The sequence below is a fragment of the Equus caballus genome, chromosome 18 (genome assembly GCF_041296265.1).
Source record: "Equus caballus isolate H_3958 breed thoroughbred chromosome 18, TB-T2T, whole genome shotgun sequence".
Taxonomy (NCBI): domain Eukaryota; kingdom Metazoa; phylum Chordata; class Mammalia; order Perissodactyla; family Equidae; genus Equus; species Equus caballus.
The window spans coordinates 61399752-61423642 of NC_091701.1; the positions used below are offsets into that span (position 1 = coordinate 61399752).

At 37.4% G+C, this 23891-nt stretch overlaps 1 protein-coding gene across 3 annotated transcripts; it reads left to right on the forward strand.

Moving 5' to 3' along the window:
* Positions 1-499: 499 nt before the first annotated feature.
* Positions 500-22022, forward strand: DUSP19 (dual specificity phosphatase 19). 3 transcript variants are annotated; one of them, XM_005601623.4, is made up of 4 exons: positions 500-949; positions 6056-6102; positions 13393-13545; positions 18425-22022. In XM_005601623.4, the coding sequence occupies exons 1-4, from the start codon at positions 724-726 to the stop codon at positions 18662-18664; spliced, it is 666 nt and encodes a 221-aa protein (XP_005601680.1). In that variant the 5' UTR covers positions 500-723; the 3' UTR covers positions 18665-22022. The 3 variants fall into 3 exon arrangements, with proteins under 3 accessions (XP_005601680.1, XP_005601681.1, XP_070097497.1); XM_005601624.4 differs by having other exon boundaries at positions 522-949; positions 6056-6121; positions 13511-13545; XM_070241396.1 differs by having other exon boundaries at positions 522-949; positions 15284-22022.
* Positions 22023-23891: the final 1869 nt, after the last annotated feature.

Below are 23891 nucleotides of genomic sequence, written 5' to 3' on the forward strand. Positions count from 1 at the left end.
AAAGAAGATTTTAAGTTGTTGCCTCACAAATACACACAACAGTTTCGTCCAGTAAGTTCCTCTCGGCAGTAACAGCAGAAAAAGAAAGTGTGCAGGACAGAAGCAGGGAGAAAGAACTTTTAACGTGTGCTGTAGCCCTCCGGATTAGCCGAAAAACAGGCGGGCAGGAAAGGCTCTGCGAACTCAGAAGGTTTGCACTGGGACTCCTCCGCCTTATTAAAGCAAGAGCCATACCCACCCAGGTCATACCCAGGTCAGCCCGTGTCGTGCACAGTCATACCACTAGTGACACCAATCGAACATATCTAAGAAATCGCTGCTTTTAAAGAGCGAGGAAATATCAGCTCTCTCTTCAATTAAGTCATAGTTTACCACTCTGCGCAAACAATAAAGCTGGATCTAAACAGCAACAGGAAGAAGACTCTTAGCAGATTCCCTGAGCCTGTAAGGATAACGCAGATTTTCCGTCGACCGGAAGAAGAAACAGCATCCAATCGGCGCCCGTTTCTCAACGGCCAATCATACTTCGTCTTACATTGCAGCGCTGGGACGAACGGAGCTAGAGTTCACTGTTTCTCGGCATTTTGCTACTACTGTCACCTGGAGCGGAGTGCACCCCTGCGGCTGTATGTATTGTCACCTGAGCACTAAGGGACGAGCAGTTCAGCCCTTCTCAGTGCTGGCTGGATTTGCTTGTACTTGTTCCCAGTCGCCGCTCATGTAATGCACTCCCTTAACCAGGAAATTAAGGCATTCTCCCGGAATAATCTCAGGAAGCAATGCACCAGGGTGACCACGCTATCTGGAAAGAAAATTATAGAAACATGGAAAGATGCCAGAATTTATGTTGTGGAAGAAGTAGAGGCGAGCAGTGGGGGTGGCTGTGGTTATGTGCAGGACGTTAGCTTGGACCTGCAAGTTGGCGTTATTAAGCCTTGGTTGCTCCTGGGTGAGTATATCTATTTGCCACTAAGTCATTGAGTGCTTTTAACGATGTTACTTTCTCTTTTTTTTCTCCTAATGTGTAATAGTCTGTACTATCAGCTCTCCTGACGAAAAGTTGAAATGTTTCCTTTTTTGGATGTGGAACGTACATTAGCTAGTTAGGGATGTTTCTGCACCAATATATCCATAAGAAGCATAGATTTTAGTAGCACATAGCACACACATAGGATAACACATTGATGTTGTGTTTTCTTGGATTATAAAAGGATATAGCCTTTAAAAAAATTAAATTTAAAAAGTGCTTTTATTAGGCAAAACTACAAGTGACAAGGATTAGAGTTGTAGAAAAGTTAATCCTTGAAATAGTCAAGTGCTTGTTTGCCTGCTTTACTGTTACAAACCATATGGAATGCATGCCTTCTATGGCCACATCTGTTCATACCTGCTGTGAGAGTTTGGGAGAAGGCGGGCTTTTATTTTATAGCTATGAGTCTGATGTTATTATGATTTCTTGTATTATGGAAAATATTGTTTCCCTATACAAAGCATAATCCACAAATAGAAAAACGATGCAAGATTATAAAAGTACAAGCTTGTTAGCTTGGCGAGAATATTACATGGTATTCTTAAAAAAAAGTCAACAATGTTTTCAAGTAGGTTTGAATTATTTTTCATTTATGAATAGAGAAATTAAGACTTGGAAAGATCAATGATTTGTCAATATTTATGCAGTCAAGCCATTCTTGAGTAAAAGGAACACTGAACGGGGAGTCAGAAATAGCCAGGTACTATGCAAAGTGCACATAGCATCTCACTCCTTTTTAAAAAAAAACTGTGAAGTAGAGATTATCACCTCCATTTTACAGATGAGAACTGGATTTAAGATTGGTGAAGTACTTTCACAAAGTAACACACCTAGTAAATAGCAGAGCTGGGCATCAAGCTCAGCTCTAATTGGCACCTCCTCTCCATCCTTGTATAGCCTGCCTCAGGGAGTCCAGATTTTCAGCCCTGCTCTGCCTCGAACTTAATGGATGAGCCAGTGCAAGTCATTTATCCTCTCTGGTCCTCCAAAAACCTGTCTGTAAAACTGATGTTAACAGTATCTGCTTATCTCCTAGGGTTGTCCTGACGTGGTTGTGAAAAGTTTTGAAACAAATCAATTGCAGTATATGAGTTATGATTGTATTATGTATTATATGAATTGTTACGTAAGCTATCTTTAAATTCACCAAATAAATATCTCCAACTCGGGTCTGCCCAGTTGCGTAGTGGTTAAGTTCTCATGCTCCTGCTTTGGCAGCATGGGGTATGCGGGTTTGGATCCCGAGCGCGGACCTATGCACCACTCATCAAGCCATGCTGTGGCAGCATCCGACACAAAAAATAGAGGAAGATTGCCACAGATGTTAGCTCAGGGCCAGTCTTCCTTACCAAAAAGCAAAACAAATCTCCAACTAATTTCTGTAGCCCAGTGAAAAATTAAGTGGGTCATTTAGCTGGTCTGGAGGGTTCACCCAGGAATTGCACACCATGTCTAGGAAAGAAAATATGTACAGGCACATTTTTCAGTTATTTGGCTTCCATTTTAGTAATAATGGTTTTAAGTAATTACAGTAGAACTTTAAAATATCATTCACCTCAGAGTCTTCATGAACTTTGCTTGTTATTTTTTATCTAGACTTACGCAGCATGAACTGATCAAGGAAATGTTCTCAGTTTGGCTTTGGAACCCTTCCCAGGATCCTGGGAGAGTTCTGGGAGGGACTTGTGAAACTAGGCCTTATCTGGTCTCCTCTCTGAACGAGGAAATGGGATATTTTCATCAGGCACAACCTCCTTTCTTCTGAGAGGTAGATGGACCTTTTTCTGCCTAGTTACAAGTGCCTTGTTCCTGAGGGACCTGCGGATGGTTACAGCTAAAGTTCTTCCACATGAATGATGCAGGGGTTGTTACTGACCAGACTAGGTTTCTCTCTGGAGATGGGGGTTGTTTTTAGGTTGCTTCAAAGAGCTTCCTTCATCTCTTCAAAGCAACATCACTCCCACCTAGCGCTCCATGCCAATTAACTTTTGGTTTTGGTGGGGAATAAAGAAAATGGAGAGTTGTAAAGATAATCTGTCTTTTTTGGTTAGCTCATAAATTCAAACAAGCTTCTGCATTTCAAAAATCTTACATAGGCCCTTGAACTATCTAACATAGTCAATGAACATTTTCATCCTAAGCTTTGCAAATTATATTTTTACAAGAAAAAATCACTAGGACTTTTCTTAAATCCAGCTTGATTTGTAAAAGTAGAAAATTCCATTTCTCTTGGGTAGTTAAAAGGCACACTTATTATTTGTTATATCTATACTGTTAAGAAGTCCCAACTGCTGACATTTTCAGATCGTCTCTTCAATTCTAGGTGAAAAGCTTGGCATTCTTTATAAGGTTCTAGAGGATTTCTGATATCTAGGAAGCCCAATAACCATGGGAGGCAGATACTACATTAAATTTGTATAGCTCTTTATTTTTAAAATGATTTCACAAATATTATGTTACCTTATCCTCACAGTAATTTATGATCCTATTTCTATCCACTTATGAATGTTTACTCATACAAATTTTCTCAAATAAAACATTTCTCTTTGGAATATCCGTTATTTCCCTTTTCAATAATGTAATAATGTTTTTTGGTTTGTTTTCATGATGAAAATAACAGTTTGTAAATTAAGACATGCTACATCAGAATTTATACAATACTTGGCATTTTCATAAAAAGGATTTCTTAAAAAAATAGAAAAAGGATTCTGGAGATCTCATGTAGCCTATTTTTTACGTTACATATAGTATGATTGCAAAACATTGAACTTGTTAGAAGTCCCAACTCCAGTAGCATGTATTCTTTCTAAACCAATCACCTCATCTGTAATACTTTCATAATAATCATTGGCCAAGATAATAAATATTAGTGGTTTGTAAGTGTCAATGTAAAATATAACTATAAATTGTTATCATTATTAGACCCCTTTGTTTAGTTGTGTTCCTATTCATTAACTTCTTTTATATTATTTTTAAAGTTATCATACAGTAAAATTAACTTGGTGTTCAGTTCTATGAATTTCAACACAATTATAGATTCATATAGCCATTGTTAAAATCATCAAATTCTTAAAGTTGGTATTTGTTTTTAAATTTTGATTGAGAGAGTTTATAAAAGGATAACATTCTGCTTTTTCAAAACAAAGGTCTAAATAACACATTGTCCTAATATATGATTTACAGTGTTTTTATCTTTTAATGATGTTTTTCCAATAAAAGTTTTAACACAAGACTGCAACATAAAGCAACCATTTAAAATTGGAGAAAAGCTAATGTTTGTAGCTAGAATTTAGAGAGAATTAACTTGAACTGACTACTCTCAAGTATTGAAACACAAGCCAATGACCTGAAGTCCGTTTGTGCGGACTAAAACTGTTCCCCACACTATTAACACTCATGTAATTTTCCTATTGTTTGAAATGGCAGAACATATAAGTTGCATTTTTCTCGTGTCGAGAACACTAAATTTGTATCACTATAGTCATATTCTGGAAGTCACTTTCAAAATATGACAGCCAACTCTAAAATATTATCCACCTGTTCTGTTTGGTGTGTGTGTATGTTTAATGGAAATGATCAAAGTGTCCAGCTTTGATAAATATAATAATGACGGTCTAGGGTGAAAAAAGGAAAGAATTTCATTCATGCATGTTTCATGTTTTTGCTATTTTAAGAAATGGGCAGAGTAGAATTATTATTTAAAAGATGACATGCATAGTAAACCACCAAATTTCAGTTAACTTATTTGAACCTATCTTTTTTCCTGAAGATAATTAGAACTTTCCACAGAAAACTGAAAAAGAGAAATTACTTTTTAATTATGAAGTATTTAAAATGTATAGAAAATTACAATAATATAACACACAATTATGTATCCATCATCCATTTTTAACAAATGTTAATGTTTTGATAGGCTAACTTTTAAGTAGAATAAAGTTGAATGTAGGCTCAGTAAGGAGACCATGAGCTACCTATTACCAAGAGAGTATTGGCCAACCAGCATGCTTGCTGGCTTTTCAGCTACCTAAAATCATGTAATAGAAGCTGGCAGATTTCCCAGATAGGTAAGGTAAGAATAGCATTGTTTATGGAAATGGACCCTAATTCAGGAAAGTAAAATACTTGACATCTTTCAATAATAAATGCCCTATCTTTTTCAGTTGTGTAACTCACTTTATTTTAACTAGTTATCCTCCTGTATGAATTTGCTTATTAACTAGAGTCATCTTCCGAGTGTGGGAGATCAGGAAAGCCAGCTTTGACAGGAGGAAACTGTAGATGCATACAGCCCTAGTGGTACATGGAACGTGGGTGGACTTCTACAGACCAGCAATGTTTGCTCTAAGCTACTCGGTGTTCCCAAACCAGCTGGCATGAAGTCATTTTGTGGGTATCTTTTTTTTAATATCCTTTTTTAAGTTACAAAAGAATTAGATATTCATTATAAAAAATACAAATGAGCATAAAGAAGGAAAAAATCACCTGAATCCCACTGCTAACATTTATTTCTATATACTTCCTGTCCGTTTTTAAGCATGTATTTTTTGCTTTTACAGAAATGGGTGATGGTATTTTGTAACTTGCTTTTATCACCTATTTATTGAGAACATATTTCCATGCCATGTATTCTTCTACATTTCTCATTTCTAATGGGTGTATATATTTCACTACATAATTGTACCATCTTTTATTCAACCCAACCCCTATTATTGGGCTTTTGGGGTTTTTTGCTTGTTTTGTTTTTTGTATTACAAACAATACTATGATGAACATCCTGATAGCTAATCTTTGCAACATCCAGGACTTTTAGGACAAATTCCTAGAAGTGGGATTTCAGAGCCCAAAAGTATATACAAGATGAATATTTTTTGGTGAATATTCCCAAATTGTCTTTCAGAAAGTCAGACTGAAGTCCTCCCAAGTTGTATTTTTTAAAATAAATGAATGACAGAATTGTTGCAAAATTGGATAAAAAGTCAGGATGATTATTTTTGTGTTCAAGGTGATATGATTTATTTCTTACAGGGTCACAAGATGCTGCTCATGATCTGGATACACTGAAAAAGCACAAGGTGAAAAAAAATGCTTCAGGTCTGGGACTATGTATAGGAAGTATTTTAATTGTTACATTTATTTAAGAAAAACTATTGGTCCATTTTAGAGTTTAATTGGTAACATTTTAAGCTATCATTTTAATAAAGCTGCAAAAATTATTGCACCTAATTCAAATATGTGGATTTGTAATCCATCTTTCCAGTTTTATATTCTCTCAGTCTCCCTTCAGGTATCCTCATGAACCTGACTTTGGAGGCACGTCTTCTTGCCCTGCTTATGTAGTTTCTCTTTGTGGGCCAGACTTTCCTCTCCTTTCTTCTTGTTCAAGACCTACCCATTCCTTGAGTCCCAACCCACATACCACTTCTTCCCTAATGCCATTTCCTCCCACCCTCCCCTATACAACTGATGTGGTTTATTACTTACTTCAATATTTACTAAAACAGTTTTAGCCGTCTATTTTGTCAAGCACTGTATCAGCCTCTTGGAATTGCTATAGTCAGAGGAATGCAAGAGGTTCCTGTTTACATGAACCTTATGATCTGAGGGGCAGGGGAGGGAGAAAGAAAAATAACCACCTACAGTATAGTGTATTAGGTGCTTTCATAGGGAAGTGCAGGGTGCTATAGGAGTGCATAGGAGATGATGCCCCTAACCCATACTGGGTTGGGTTGAGTTGAGATCGGAAGGTCAGAGAAGTCGTCCTGGAGGAAGTAATATTAAAGTTTTGCTCTGAAGGAGATAGGGAGGGAATAGACAGAAAAGTGTTCAGATAGAAGAAATGGTTTATGTGAAGGCCCAGAGGCAAAAGACAGGCTGATGGTTTTCGGGACAGAAAAGAAGTTCAGTAACCCTGGAGCAGAAAGTGTGAGAGAGAAGGGTACCAAGAGACAAGGCCGGAGAGAGAAGCGTGAGCCATGTCATGAGAGTCCCTGTAATCCAGTGTAAATTGTTTGGACTTGATCCAAATGACAGTGGAAAGCCATTGGAAGGTTTTACCCAGGGATGTAACAGGATCAAATTTGCTTTTTGGAAAGTTGCTTGTTGGAGGCAGTGTGGAAAATACATTAGAGGGTTGCTCAAGCTAGAAATGGGGAGACTAGTTATAAAGCTGTTGCAGTAATCTAAAAAAGATGATGGTGGTTTAGATTAGTATTCAGTGGGAGTAGAGAGAAATGGATGGATTGGAGGGTTTTTGTAGGAGGGTAGAATTCTCACAATTTAGTGATCGACTACCTAGGTCAGGATTGGAGGGGAGGGCAAGGTTGAGGGAGAAGGAGACAAAGCTGATATCCAGCTTTCTTGAGTCAGTAAGTAGGATTGGTGCCATTCCATGAGATAGGGAAGAGCCGGTTTTGGAGGAAAAAGAATGAAGTCAGTTTTGAACATTTTAAATTTCAGATGCTGTGGATAATCTCGGTTGTTATTCAGTAGACAGTGTGGATATATGGGGTCTGAAGTTCAGGAGAGGTAAAACTAGAGATTTAGGAATCTTCAGCTTATAAACAGTGATTGAAACCATTGGAGTAGAAGAAACTACCTGGGAAAGATGTAAAATGAGCAGAGAAGGAGGCCTATGACGGATCCCTGAATGCTACCAACCTATAAGAAATTGTCAAAGGAAGAAGACTCTGCAGCAGGAAAGGAGGAACTAAGGGAGGTCGTAGGAAGTCAAAAAAGTGTGGTGTCATGGAAGCAGAAGAAGGAGTGTTTTAAGAGGAAAGAGTCACTGGTGTCAGATGCTGCCAGAAGTTTAAGTACAATGAGTACTAAATTAGGTCCGCTGAACTTTGCAACAAAGAATTTGTTAGCGACTTTGGTGGGAACAGTTTCATATGAATTGGAGGCAAAAGCCAGATTTCTGAAGATTGAGAATTGGAAGAAATGATGGCAGCAAAACAAAAAGAGAGGAAAACGGCAAGAGCCAGAAGTGATGAGATCAAAGGAGGGAGATGGGAAAGTTCTAAGTATGTTTTAAGGCTGATGGTAGAGGAAGGAACTGAAAATACAGGAGAGCAAGAATTGTGGCTAGAGGGAGGTGCCAAAAAAGTAGGAGGCAGTATGACCACAAACACAGGTACCAGAATGAGCCTTATAAAGGATGTTGGAACACATCTTCCACTGTAATAAGAAGGCAGACGGAAAGGGTGGGTACACATGTAGGCAAGGTTGTTAAGTTTGATGGTAAGATGTGCGGGTTCCTAGGTGATGGCTTCTCTTTTTATTCTAAAGTAGTAAGTGATGTGATCTGCTGGGAGTAAGGAAGAGATGGTAGGGTTGAAAGTTATTAGGAGAGTGGGGAAGGTTTGAAAGAGCTGATATGGAGAATGAGGGAGAGAGCCGACTAGGGAAATAGAGTAGCTAAGCATTGCTGAGGGTCAAGAGAGGTTGGCTCTGATGAGTTTATGGTGGCATGAATGGCAATATTGTGACTTTTCTCCAGCAATGCTTAGCAGTCTGGGGACAGAGTGAATTTTTACCAGACAGGTGCAGAGAGGGTGGACCATGGACCATAAGCTGAATAGAAAAGGAAGTGAAGGCAAGAGGGGGCTGACAGATAGGAAGAAAATATAAAGATCAAGGACTCAATGGCTCTTGTGAGGTCTGGTGGGAGTAACTGAATGAAAGAGCTAGAAAGAGAAAGAGTGGGATGCCTAAATTAATGTCATCAGAGTTGGAACAGTTCTGGATATTGGCCGTGAAGGAGTGTGATTGAAGTGAAGGGGTGGTGAAAGTCACTGGAGATGAGGTAGTCAGGGAACTGTTAAGCCCAAATGGAAATTGATGTCACCCAGGATAATGGTAGGACTTGAGGTGGGATTCAGACAACTGACAGCCAGGTGCTTGAGGAACGCAGCGGATAGAAGATGGAATAATCAGTTTGTATGAACCTCAAAGAACAAGGATTTTTACTGGACAGTGAAAAGATATGAATTGGAAGAGGCAAAGAGTAGCCAAAAAGAATGCAGCCCTGCCTGTCACCATGAGGTAAACGGGATGCTAGGCCCTTTTGTAGGTGCCGGAGATACAGAAATGAACAAGCAATAGGTCCTTGCTCTTAAAATATGATACTTTCAGATGAGAATACATTCTCTGAAAGAATCAAAACAAGGCAATGGGAGGAGTGGCAGGAGGCCGCACAAGTCAGGCTAGGGCTGTCTGAGGGTCTTACATTTCAACTGAGACCCTAAGACAGGGTCAGCCATACTTGGATCAGGGAAGAGCACGTCAGGCTGAGAGATTAGCAAATGCGAAGGCTCTGGAGGGAAACAAGTAATCTCTTCCTCCCTTTTGGTCCCAGAACATTTTGTTCTTCTCCTACAGTGCTTAATACCACTGCTTTGTGTTAATAACCATCAGTGAATGTGTTTTCTCCTCCTCTATCATTTAGCTAACTTCTAGAGGATTGGAGACCTTGTTACCCACAGTTCTGAGAAAAGGTTTTGATTGAATTAAGCCTAAAAATTTTAAGTGATAAATACTTGCCATTAATTTCTCCAAGGAAATAACTACTAACCAATTCGATAACTAATTTGATGTTTACTTGTCAGCTTACTTATTTGTGTTTAAACTGGACTCTCCTTGTTTTGTTATAATAATTACTGGCTGACAATAAGAGATAATGGCCTGGAATTGCATAAGGATATGAGAATTACTGTATTTCTGAATAGGAACCCTCTTTGATCAATATTTTTACATAAATAGAACAAGTTTCAAAGTCTCACTTACACTAATAAATTAATATTTCTCAGGGTAAAAATGAAAAATAGAAAAACGGATAAATTTGTTCATTGGCAAGTCTTGTTATTATTTATGCCCTCTTATGTTACACTAGTTCAGATTATGTTTCATCCTGGTGATGTGAGCCTAGTAGCTGTTTATAAGTTCCTTCTGCTCTGCACAGATGACCCTGTACACAAGAGGCAAAGGTAAACTGAGCAGCTGAATAGAGGGTTTCTAGAAAAATTTAAGGATGCTGCAAACCAAAATTATTGATTTAAATGCATGGCACATTTCAAAGGGATATCCTAGCATTCAAGTAAAGTGCTGTGACTAGTAGAAATTCCTACAGAAATTTAATTTTAATGTTTAGATAGGGTAATAATAGTTGCTTTATTAATAAGGTACTCATTGAGTGCTTGTTGTGTGCAGAATAAAGCACTATGGGGGATAGAAAACTAAGTGTAACCTAAAATGTTCCAAGTTATTTATTGCAGCATTGTGTTTAATAGCAAATTATTGAAAAAAAGCATGTGTCCATCAATGGGGACTTAGTTACGTGAACAGTAGCACACACACCATAGAATACTATATAACTATAAAAAAGAACACACACAAAGGGCCTCTACATACTGATATGAAAAGATCTCCAGGACATATTTCAATGGGGGAAAAACCCCAAAGTGTTGCCTTTATGTAAGAAAGGGAGTAAATAAAATATCTGCATAAAGATACTCTGAGAGAATGTACAAGAAACCAACAAAGCTGGTTACTGTTAGGGTGGGAGATACTGGAGTAGAGAGGGACAGTGTGAGAGCAAGACTTCTTAATGTTTCTTTTTATAATTTTTTATTTTTGAGCCAATTCAAAAAATAAAGTTTTATTAAAAATAGAAATAATAATGCCTAAATGTGAGGATTAAGTGAGATAACCTGTATACCTAGCACATACTAAGCATTCAATAAAGGGGCTGGGGCCGGCCTGGTGGCACAGCAGTTAAGCGCTCACGGTCTGCTTCGGCGGCCCGGGTTCGCTGGTTCGGATCCCGGGTGCGGACATGGCACTGCTTGGCACGCCATGCTGTGGTAGGCGTCCCACATATAAAGTAGAGGATGATGGGCACGGATGTTAGCTCAGGGCTAGTCTTCCTCAGCAAAAAGAGGAGGATTGGCAGCAGTTAGCTCAGGGCTAATCCTCCTCAAAAAAAAAAATAAAAGATAAGGACTTCAAAATGTATTAAAAAAAAATAAAGGGGCTCTTTTTATTATCCCCATTATGAAGGGCATCCCAAGGACAGCCATCGTTAGGACCTCTATAACTACATTTGGAAGTATGCTTGATTACTAGAAGGGTTTTAGGCTGAGTCCCCAGCGCCAACACTACCTGTGATTCAGAACAGTTCTTTTCAATCAGGACCATTCAATCAATACATACATAAATTACATTTCCAAATAGCTGAACTACCCAGGCATTGGGTAGTTCAGTAATCCACAGTATTTGTAAAGCACTTTTACCTTTTTACATGTTGTACCAAGATTCTTATTTGGTCTTCTCCATAATCCTGTAATGAGAGATATCTATCTCATTACCCTATATATCTTCGCTGTATATCACAGGATGTGTGTGTGTATATATATTCTGTTAGAGGTCAGAATACACATATATTCCTGGTCTTTGGAAATCTAGAAAATGGTTGTGAAGACAAGGCAAATACATCAATATTATAAGACATTGGAGGATATCACGTAATTAAGGACAGAATCATATAATCCTGGGAGTGAGAAAGTGACTTGACATAGTCAGGTAAGACTTCACTGGGGAAAGCAGAAAGACTTTTCACACTTTAATCTCCTAACGAGGTTCTTCTCTTCTTTCTAGTTTCTCCCATCTCCTCTCAGAGTCTCTCCTGAGTAGACATTTGAGGTTTTTTCTCTTGTCTTTCTTTCACAAGGCAGTTAGGGTAGGAAATGGCCTATGGCTCCTTCTTCATGAGGCCTTGCTCCATGAGTGTCTTAGTCCTCTTTTAGTTTTGAACCATGGAAACATGAACCTTCTAAATAAGGAAGAAGAATGTGTACGCTGGTACAGGGCGATCTCTGGAACGAGGGCAGAGAGTGGCCATACCAGAGAATGGATGGCTATCCAAGCTAACCCTTCTGTCCCACTGGTACCATGGCCTCTCTGCACATTGACTCTAATTTTCTCACTTGGCAGCAGGAATTTTTCAGTTTCTCTGAGCACTTAATAGAAAATGGCCGTCTTAAAGCTCTCAAGGTTGTGGATCATTTTAGCTGTCTTTTAAACCTATTTAAAAAATTTCTAAAGATAATATGATCAGTCTAGCTTAAGTCAAGTGTCCATCCAAATCCAGTCAGCTGTGCTGAGAGGAGAACTGGGGCCCTGCCAGAGCCATACGTGTGAGGGTGGTGGGGGCAAGAGAGGCAGGGCTAGACAAAGACTCTAAAATATGTGTGAAATACGTGAGAATACTGAGATTAGGTGAAACCTAAGACTCATGCTAAGAAAAAGAATAAATACAATGAGAAACATTGTCGTGACAAGAAACAGTGACTCATTTTTCTGATCCATTTAGCCTTTGGATTCCCTTAATGGACTTTCCACATGGCTCCTTCCTCATGCTTGGTGGACTCAAGGAAAGAGGCTCAAATGCAAGGAGGAAGTAGGAGGTTGCTTATGTGCACCACCTGAAGGAAAATCTTTCATGGCCATCCCCTCTTTCAACCAGACTAACTCATAAGAATCTCTGGATATGAGGCCCTGTGGCATTGATAGTTTTAAAATCTCACCAGGTGATTCCAAGGTGCAGCCACACTTGAGAGTCGTTGTACTAATAAAGAATCTTAAAGAAAATAGGGAAATAATTATTGAAAGGGAAGTTGCATGCCACTGATGCACTTCCCCTGTTTAATAAGCTTTTTATGTGGACGTTCTTTGATTCATTGATTGATTTTTTTGGTGTTTTTTTTTTGAGGAAGATTAGCCCAGAGCTAATATCTGCCACCAATCTTCTTCTTTTTGCTGAGGAAGACTGGCCCTGAGCTAACATCCATGCCCATCTTCCTCTACTTTATATGTGGGACACCTGCCACAGCATGGCTTGACAAGTGGTGCGTACATCTACACCCAGGATCCGAACTGGTGAACCCTGGGCCGCTGAAGCAGAATGTGTGAACTTAACCACTGCACCACCAGGCCGGACTCTATTTAACAAATATTTTAAGCATTTTCTGTGCTAAGCTCACTCACAATGCTTACTTATACTGGTGAGTAAGCTAAACCTGGTCCCTACCCTCATGGAGTTTATAGCACAGTGCAGGAGACAAATAATCTCTCAGTGATAGGGGATGTAATAGGACAAGTATAGGGGGCTATGAGAGTATATAGAAACAGCACTTCTGGTGAGGGATGAGGCAGTCAGAGAAGGCTTCCTGGAGGAAGTATCATTCAAATGAGTCATACTTAAATTTTTTGTTATTCTTGTTACAGATCTCAACATCCTAGTTTCTTTTTAATTAACCTAATTCATGGGAATTTTTAAAAATCATCTCCTTTTTTTGTTCTTTAAGGTGACTCATATTCTCAATGTTGCATATGGAGTTGAAAATGCTTTCCTCAGTGACTTTATATATAAGAGCATTTCTATATTGGATCTGCCTGAAACCAATATCCTGTCTTATTTTCCAGAATGTTTCGAATTTATTGAACAAGTGAAAATGAAGGTAAGTATTGTTTTGATCTGCAGTTCTTCAAAAGGAGAAATTTAAAAGTATGGGTCCATTACCCAATCTTTATTCTTTTTGTAAAGAATATATAAAGAACCACTAGGAAATTTCCCCTCCAGTAATATTTCGTTATTCCCTACAATTATTTAGTTATGTAATTGCTCTTTTCTCAATGTCATATTTACTTTTAACATTAATTCAGTTTCTCATCTTCCTAGGCCTTCCTGAGAAATCTTAGGGGATAAAATTCTCCGCTTACGGAATTTTCCTGTGAATATATGCACTTAGATTTCCTTTGACAGTTTGTGACCATCTGCCCTCTGACCACATGTCATACTCCATCTGATTATCTTGCAATAAGACTGCTCCAGTCCTGTTAGTGTATTTATGAGGATTAATATGCATTCATTTTCATGGCTGAGGTGGGGATTGTGAATCTAAGCATTTTTGACAGTGGAATTTTAGGGCCCTCTAAGGTCTAAACGTGTTGCTTTACTGAGATTGGATGAAAGTGCTGATCAGAAGCTGTCCATTGGGTCTCTGACTTTAGAGGACCAACAGATAATATAATACTTCAATCTTGGTATTGGATTCGAGCCAGCACTCTGACTGGCAGGGCTTCTAGGTTGGCTATTACCAATAATTATACCTTGAAATGACATCACTTTTAGTAGTGTATAATTCTTACAGAATTTATGTGGGATAAATGGATGGGACTGTAGAAGCGCTTACAGAAAGAAGTTAACTCTCCTGGTGCACCTAACAGTTAATGATGGTTAAGATTGGAATCCAGCTTAAATGAATTCTGTCTGATGATCTCCCTTCTACCTGCTCTCCTTCTCTTTCATTCTCCCTTCCTTCCTTCCATTTAGTAATATTTATTGAGTGCCTTATGTGCTCAGCACTGTTCTGGGTGTCTTCCTGTAGATTACCAGGAAAATATAAAAGTATTCAACCCTACTGTTCAACTTTATTTAATAGCAGATATTTGGATGAAAGAAAAGGAAGAGGTTTTCTAAAACAAAGCCTAATATTGGCCACTCTGTTCTGTTGTGAAAAGTTTTATAGGCTCTAGATTGTAACATTTCATTGTGCCAGTTAATAGTGTTAAAAATAAAAATGATAAAGTTTCTGTGTTAGCCGCTTCTCTAAGGAGATATAGAATATACCTTAGATGGTAAAGGAAAAATGTAGACATCATCCATATTCATATTAATATTAGAAGATATATACATGTTGCTAGTAAAAAGTGGAAAGGGTAATAGTTAATTAAAATGGTTCTTAACTTGGGTTTCCTAAAAAATGAAGCCTGAATTAAGGATTAAGAGCCGATGCTTCATTTGAGAGATGCAATCCCTAGGCAGTGAGAGTGAGAAGAAAGAGAAGTGATTCAGAGAAGTCTGAGAAGCAATGCAAAATGATGTGTTCACCTGCTGAGCACAACTTTACAATGGGCTGACTGTGAAATAGCTGGGTGCTCAGCAGGTACACCTGCTCTGCCACCTAAGACATCTCTGGGCAGGGAGTACAAAGAAACTGCCTCAATATAGACTTTGGGAGGGAGAGGAGAGAGAGAATTTATCTGCCTGGCTCTCTGTCAGCTCCTACTTCCCATTGGTCAAAGTTTACCCATGGAGGAGGTAACTAACCCCACAATTCCAGATTACAACACTCCACTCCTTTAGCAGCCACTTTGAAGACTAACCCAATGCCCTGGGTGTGACTTTCTATCCAGGTGCAGAAGCAACAAGAGAATCCAGAACTCAGGGTGAACCTTCTATGCAGAGGTCACCACAGGGAAGAGTCAGGCCTTCTTAAGCAAACAAAACTCAGTAGGCCTAAGGAGAGCAGCTGGCCAGAGGTGGCAGCCGGGGTGGAGCAAGCTGAGTGACCATGTGATGATGGCACGAAGAGAATCTGAGAAGGTGCATAAAGTGTTTCTGCTGCAAGATGTATTAGAATTCCACAATGTGTTCTAATTTCTCAAGCTGTGTGTTTTATACTGGGACCCTAACCTCAGCCAATAATTCCTTGTCCTGAAGACTCTTTCTTGTTTAGATTAATACATATTTAGTTTTAGCAATAGACTTCATGAATTTTCTTCATTTTTTCTAGAAGAGATATCTTCATGACTTTGTCTATTGTATACGCAACTGTTGTTAAATCTAATTACTCAGTGAATTGCTTATTTCAAAACTACCTTTTAGGCTCTAGTTTGTTGTTTTCATCTTTTTACATACAGCTACCAAATGGAATGTCTTCCATTTTCCCACATCTGTCTTCATTTCCCTCTGTACTTATACAACTCTGTTTGGTTTCTCTGTCCTTCCTCTATCTCTGTCTCATGCATCATTTGTCAGGTTTATGCCCAACGGGACAGAAATACACATGAAAGGAAAATAGTAAGGTAACTTCTATAGCCTCAGGAGTTCTTTTAGGAGCTAAATTTACTTGGCCTCTCTTTTTATGTGCAAAAGGTTTTGCCTGTTAGTATGAAAATGACTATTTGATATTCTATGTATATTATTTATTTTATAAGATATGGTTTTAAAAACATGATATAAGTAATCCATGTTCACTATAGAAAAATTAGAAAATACAGATAAATAAAAATTAAGATCACCCTACTCTCACCACTTAGACATAACCACTGTTAGAATTTTGATATATTTTTCTAGACCTTTATCATTTACTTATTTAAAAAAGACCTGGACTTGGCTCAGTTAATCTGTCAACAAGTATTAATTACACATTCTGAGAAGATGTGAGGGATACCTATTGCTGCCCTCAAGGAGCCTGCAATCTAGTTGGAAAGCTATTCATAACAGTGTGAGAACAAAGAAAACATTAAAGTGGAAATACTGTAGCATTAATAATAACTATCCGCCCATAGCAAAATGGTGATTTGACTTTTTTGAGAGAACACTTTCCTCTGAGGAATGCAGAACAAAATGAATTTATTCATTTAGCACACTTTTATGGGCTACCTACTATGCGCCAAGAATTGCACTAAGCAGTAGGCATAAAAGATGGCTAAGATATCCCTCCTGTCCTCATCTCACTTGGAGAGAGCCAGGCCTCTTGGAAGGGGAGCCAGAGTTAGCTGGACCAAGAAGAGGAGCAAAGGTCTTCCGGCGGAGGACAACAGCAAGTGCAAAAGAAAAATTGCTTTATAAATTATTTCATTGTCACTATTTTGAGTTCTGGAAAGGGGACCTAAAGCCAATAATTTTTCTGGAAATACTTTCAAGGACAACATGATACCTAACGAGTAATAAAACATAAATACGTCAATTTAAATGTTGTAGGAACCAACAGAAAGGTAGCTGTCACCTAAATAATGTAAGAGAGAAGAAAATACTAACATTAAACACTAGCTAAAAATGGATGTACAGTGTATAGGACTGAAAATAAAGCTAGTTTCATTTTCAAAGGTATATGTATGGATCATAAATAGAGATGACTAGTATGTAGTCAAATATTAAAAATGACATTGAAGGTTGTATCTTATAACCTTATGATTCCAAGTTTCTTTGGAATATCTAATTTGTTTTGAGTTCAAAGAAGTTCATTAATAGTTTTCATCAGTTACTGTAATATGATTTTTAAATGTCTTAAGTCTCATAAAAATGAGCTATTGTACAAAGTGGTAAAAGTTCCATGTATGTATAGTGAATATTTGCGTTTTGCTTTTCTTGTACAGAAACAGTTAAAATTTGGAAATGAGTCGAAAACAATTGAAATTGTATTTTTGATATGAGGATTTGCAAAATATTAACACATTTTGTTGTCAGTCATTTGGCTTTCTTGAAGTGAGATGCACTTGCAAATTTAATACAACACATCTGGAAAAGGAATTTTGCAACAGATTTATGAATCTGAGAAAACTGCCTTGCAAAAGTAGAATAATCCAATGAGTCATAAACATGGTATTGTTAATGTATGCTTTGGGTAGAGAGTTTTCAGGAGTAAGTTTTGTTTTTTTCCCCCTTTCCCTGTTCCCATCTTTCTTTTGTGTTTTATCCAAGAAGAATAAAGAAATGAAGAAACTAAAACGTTTAATTCTGTAGGATGTGCTCACAGTTCGCTACATTTCATTTAGATCATTAACTTTTTAAAAGGCTGAGCTAGGTCACCCTGCGTCAGTGCTGCCCCATCAGATCTATCACGTTCATTATTAATGCGCTATTACCCCATCAGCATTGGTCTTGCACTGTGTCCCTTTTTACTTGTAAAGTATCACTTGCAAGTTACCTGAAACGTTTTTCATTTCTTGACCTCATGCTGGTGTCTGATTACCTTTTCCACTTCACATTGTCATGAGCTATTTGTGTCATCATTTTACTACCTCATAAATTTAACTATTTTTTAAGTTACTTCCCTCCAGAATAAAATATATCCAGTGTTTCCTTGCTGATCATTTTACACATAGATTTCCAAGCCAGTGACACTAGTTTCTTTATGGGAATGCTCTGTGGACCTAGAGTGACTCAGGCTTTCTGTTTAGTTTTACAATTATGGTTTTATTTATGTTTGCACATTTATTCCCTGTGATTTTTCTCTTGTTTATAGACATGTAGCTACTAAGTTACAGGCCTTTATGTATTCTTTACTGGATTGGTTCAGTTTATAAAAGATACTATTTCAAAATTCCAAAAACATCATGAAAGCATTTCATTCCTGGGGGATGGAAAGAAAAGGTGTTGGTGGTTGATTGATTTTTCCATTCATTGCTTACAGTGAATTGTATTTTGATAATTGTATAAATTGAGAAAATGATTTTTATTTTATAATTTTAAGCAGTATAAGAATGTGCAGTTGATTTAATAACCTTTCTTAAGTGAATAATGAAGATTTTTGTTGGATTTTATTGCAGGATGGAGTGGTTCTTGTTCATTGTAATGCGGGAGTTTCCAGGGCTGCTGCAATTGTAATAGGCTTCCTGATGAATTCTGATGAAATCTCATTTACCAGTGCTTTTTCTTTGGTGAAAAATGCAAGGCCTTCCATATGTCCAAATGCTGGCTTCATGGAGCAGCTTCGTACATATCAAGAGGGCAAAGAAAGCCATAAATGTGACAAAATACAGGAATTAGAAGGGGATAACAGGTCGTGAGTTACATTTTAGTGGATGATGGACCGCTGTAATTTCTGAATTGGCCTCTCCAGTCACCTCTCCACTTTTTTGAAGTAGACTAGTGAAAACTTCCTTTTCTCTTGCTGTTTTCAAGTGGAAATGGAAGTCAATGGATTGTCCTGGGCTAGTGTATAAATAAACATTTAAGTTATATTAGTTTTCTTTGGTATTATAGTGTGTGATTAAATGCTTCTTTGATTTGCTAAGGGAAAATAACAGTGTATTACCAATAATTGACTTCTGTAGAAGGAAAAGGTTTAAATTTAAAATCCGTATTAGAGCATGGAAAAATCAGTTGATTGAAACTTTTGCTATTTTTATATTCCAGCAACTGTTTCCATGAAGGAAAAAACTTGAAGTGCTATTTGACGTACTGTTTCAGAGGGAAGTAAATTTCTTTGTAAAGAATTTAAGATTAAAAACGAATACCTTAAACTTCCCAAGAGAGGTAACCAAAATCTGGAGGTTTACACAATATCTATATAGTGGTTACAATATTCACAAAATTTTTGTCCTTTTATGAAAACTTACCCACTTTTCATTTTTATTTTTACTTTAATTCTATCGCTTGCGTTTATTTTTTATTTTTAAAATTTTTGCATACATGTTCTCTCTTACGTTATTGTGAGCTTATGGTTCTTTAATTAGGTGACCTGGGCTGTTTTTTTTAATCCTGGGTCCCTAGCATTCTGTTTTTGAGTCCCATGTCATAATTTTTGGTCTTCTTGGATCTGTTTTACACTGAAAGTTCATTTTTTAGATGGGATTTGTTCAATGATCTGTTTTCTAGTTTGGTATTCGACTAGAGGACATTTTTAAGGAAAGAAGACTTATGGTTTTGTAGGAAATTTGACATACATTGTTAGGAAGCCTAACATAATTTGCTGTTTTATTTCCAGCCAGAGACTTTGAATCATTTCTTTTTTTTTTTTCATTGTCTCCATATTGGCAAGGCTGAATTCTGTACATTATAAATTTGCTTAGGGGTCAGCCCCGTGGCTGAATGATTAAGTTTGAGCGCTCTGCTTTGGCGGCCCTGGGTTTTGCTGGTTCAGATCTTGGGCGCGGATATGGCACCACTCGTCAGGCCATGCTGAGGTGGCATCCCACATAGCACAACCAGAAGGACCTACAGCTAGAATATACAACTACTTACTGGGGGGGCTTTGAGGAGGAGAAGAAGAAGAAAAAAAGAAGATTGGCAACAGATGTTAGAATAGGTGCCAATCTTTAATAAATAAATAAATAAATTCGCTTAAAGATATTCTTTGAATTATTCAGAATAAAATGTACTTAAAATTAATTATGGTAATTAAGATAGAATTCATTTAATAGCTTTCAAGTAGCCTCTCATGACTTAGACAATATCATTGCCATTTAGGTTTTATTGACAAAGTCCTGAGCTCTCTTTAAATACACATTATAGAGAGCAAGCATATTCCTATACGTAAGTTGGAAAGTGCCCATTGAGCACATCTGTGCCTTTGAGAAGGCTGGCTTTCTTATGCTGTCATGAGCAAAAAGTATAAGTGATAAATACAAATTATGTTTCGAGATTGCTTATAGTCTGAAAGGTGCCATCAAATGCAAAACTGTGAACTTTGCTTCTGTTGAGAAGCAACATAAATGTAATCAACCTACAGTGAGCTGTTTGAAGCCACCCATGGAGACAGAATCCTCTTAAATATAAGACTGATGTATAATGTTGTCTTTATGGTCAGTATTGCTGAGGGTCTGCTAGGTGAAACTTTTCCATTCACGTGAAAGCATTTATTTAAACATGGTTTATTTGGCGAGGTGCGGTTTAGTTTTCAGCTTTTAAGTGTTGTGACATGAACCTTGAGTAGAACCCATTCATAATGGATAGTATATTATTTATGTCTGTAGTTTGTGTGCTTAGTAGTTTTCTGTAGTTATCTGGTTATGGTGCAAACACATATCTTCTGTATCAGCTACAGAAGTGCTTTGAGCATCAGTTTTGTTTTATCTTAAATGGTAGTAGTTTGCTGTATCTAAAATGGATCAGTGAATGTAATTCAGTCTTTTAAATTAGGAGTACTGTGTGAGGTACTATGTACAATAGGTCATATATATTATATAGTAGGTTTATTGCTCTTCCCATGGATATAAGTCACTATGTCATACCTAGTTATTTATAAAAAGGAAACTCTTTCATTATGATCCTCCATCTCACATATTATACATTTTAAACAATGTATACCAAATATAGGTCTGTTTTGAGGAAGAGGAAAAAATATTTCAAGGAGTTTTTGCATGTATTTTAAAACACATTTTTCTACCATTTTTTAAAGGGAATAGGAAATGAAAATATTACTTGTTTTTAAACATTGGAAACAAATAAAGAGCCTTCTTAGCAACCTGAAAAAGATAAGCAGAACAAAGGTTTTGGAACATATGATAAAATTCTACTTATTTAAGGTTAATGTTTTTTAAATGTTTTGCTAACTTTATGTTTTAATAAAGGTTTATGATTATATATAATTCGAATTGAAAACCCAAGAAGTATTTAGATTTTTGGAAAACCAAAGAAATATTTTTCTTAGATTCTTCTGGGAAAAATTTAGACCATTATACTGATTTAAAGACAAAGATTTCAGAAGAAATGGAGTATAGAATTTAAAATTGTTATTGCAGTTTTACGTTTGCATCCCTTCTTCTCTACCGAACCTTGATTGAAATGTATGACTATAGCACTTGGAATTTTTGTTTTTTACATGTGACTTGGGGAACCTACTTTGATTCTGATTGGTAATTTCACTGGTGATGGGGAAACCTCTTGAACTTGTCAGTGTGATTATTAGAAACTCACATGGTTCAAATATATATAGAAAGTATCCCTCAAAGTAGTTTTTCCAAATAGTCTTGAATGTAGCAAGTATAAATCAGAGTATTGTTTTATAATGTTACCTAGTGAATTAACTCAATGAATGAATACCTTCATAAGCAAAACTATAATACATTTTAAAGTAACAAACGTAGCACAATGAATTATTTGGTTTTGCCAGGCGAATCTAAATAGTTGATTTTTCTGCCCAAGGATCCTGAGCATATTTAGTCACTCTGTAGTTATTTAAGAATTTAAACCAGAAGATTTGAATGTTTTATATTCTTGTAATACATATAGTAGCATTTACAGTTAACAAATTTATGGTTTGTTTCCATTATTATACTTTTAAACATAACATAGTTAAACTTTTCTATTTCAAGTGAAGCTTTGACTTACTTATTTTGTATCTATATTTATAATGTACTCTTTATTATTTCTAGATATTGATAAACTGTAATAAAAATAATAAATTTACTATTTCCCCGTTAATATCTTTATTTCTTTGAGGTTACTTGTTTTAAAAGACTTAACACTTATCTGCTGTCAAATTCTGGGTTAAAAAAATCTGTTGGGAGCCAGCCCTGGTGGTCTAGTGGTTAAGATTCCGAGCTCTCACTGCTGCAGCCCGAGTTCGTTTCCCGGTCAAGGAACCACACCACCTGTCTGTCAGTTGTTGTACTGTGGTGGCAGCTCACATAGAGAACTAAACTAACAACTAAGATAGACAACCATGCGCTGAAGCTTTAAAAAAAAATCTGTTAGAAGGACACAAAATTATACCTTTTGGAATATAAATTAGTTTAAGGTCTATGGAGGTTTGTTGTTCTAGCTAATTCAGGAAATGAAAAGCTAAAGTAAGGTCTTATAATTGGTATTACTGGGGGTAAATTGGCAGTGAAAATTCAATAGAACATCCTACTACTTGAAGTCAAGAGAAGATGCCGGATTACTCTGGGCTTAAACCACTGACTGTTCCAACCATGACAACACTGAGACTGTTTGGACAAAGTCCGGCTCCCACCTCCCGCCTTCACACATCGGGACTTCTCTGACCTCAGTGCTGACTGCTTTCTCCCTCACTCTCTGCTTTAACCACACTGGCTTCTTTCCTATTCCTTGAAAATGCATCATCAAGACCCCATTTCATTACCTGCCGTTCCCTCTACCTGCAGCACTTCTCCCCCAGAAACAGCAGATCTTTGCTCCAATGTTATCTTCTCTGACCACCTTATTTAAATTTGCCCCCATCCCTAACACTTATATCTCCCTTTCCTGTTTTATTTACTGCATAGCCCTAATTATTACCAACATTCTACATATTGTACTTATTTATTACTTTTTCCATCAAAATTTGGGCTCCCCATGAGGGCAGAGATTTTTACTATGCTGTTTATCTATGCCAATGTATATTCCATTGCAGGCTTTCAAAAATTGCTTGTTAGGAGGAAAGGAGGGAGGAAGGAAGGAAAAAAAATTGATGCATGCTGTTGTGGCAGCCTAATAGTACCCACTGCAGATTACAGTTCAAACTCTGGAATGACCCAAAATGTACATCTGTAGCCATGTCTGATAGTTCATGAAGGTGGCAGCTTGAAATGACAGGTATGAAACAGGATCCACATAGGACCCTAAGCAGCAGCAAATATGAGTGTCCTTTTCCTAAGGTAAAGTTTTCTACCAAAATTATTTAGAAATTAAAAAGTTGATCAAATAACCAGCAAGAGTATTCAATATATGGTATTTTGGATTCACTGAAGATATGAAAGAACCGGGGCTCATGTGGCCAATTATCAATTTATTGTCTCTGAGCTCCAAACCCACTCTTCCTTGCCTCTGCAAAAAGCAAGATGAACCATTGAAATATTTTTCCTTTGACAACTGGCATGATGTTGAACTTTGTCAGTAGAAGTCACTGTGTTGGAGAGAGCTTTCAGGATTAAGGCGCATTTCTACCTGGTTCTGGTGTGCTCTCTAGGCAGGCTCCTGCAGTACAGACAGCTTCCTGGGAGCCAGGATCCTACAGTGCTCACAGCTTCTCTACCGCTGGTCCTGTAGTTCTGGTGGCTTCTCCAGCACTTGGCACCTGTTGCATCCTGAGGCCAGCGGCTTTCCCAGATAATGCTCTGGGCGGTTTTATAGCAGAGTATCTATGATGAGAAACCTTGGTCAACAGCTTTACTTAGCATCCTAGAGGGTGGATTTCCAGCAAGTTCTACCAGTCAACACAACAGTGATATCTCTGCCATTCAGTCAGCCATAGTTTCACTCTGCAGTAAGATCCAGATTTCAACTCCAGGGTTCCTCTTCCTTGAACTCTCATCCCCAGGGATGGTGGCTGTTCTTTATATCTGCTGTTCC

What these genes read in the sequence shown, in the direction of transcription:
- DUSP19 (XM_005601623.4), top strand. Translation starts at nt 724, where the DNA reads ATGCACTCCCTTAACCAGGAAATTAAGGCATTCTCCCGGAATAATCTC. An exon ending in TAAGCCTTGGTTGCTCCTGG is followed by an intron (nt 950 to 6,055) that starts GTGAGTATATCT and finishes TATTTCTTACAG; the next exon opens with GGTCACAAGATGCTGCTCAT. An exon ending in ATACACTGAAAAAGCACAAG is followed by an intron (nt 6,103 to 13,392) that starts GTGAAAAAAAAT and finishes TTGTTCTTTAAG; the next exon opens with GTGACTCATATTCTCAATGT.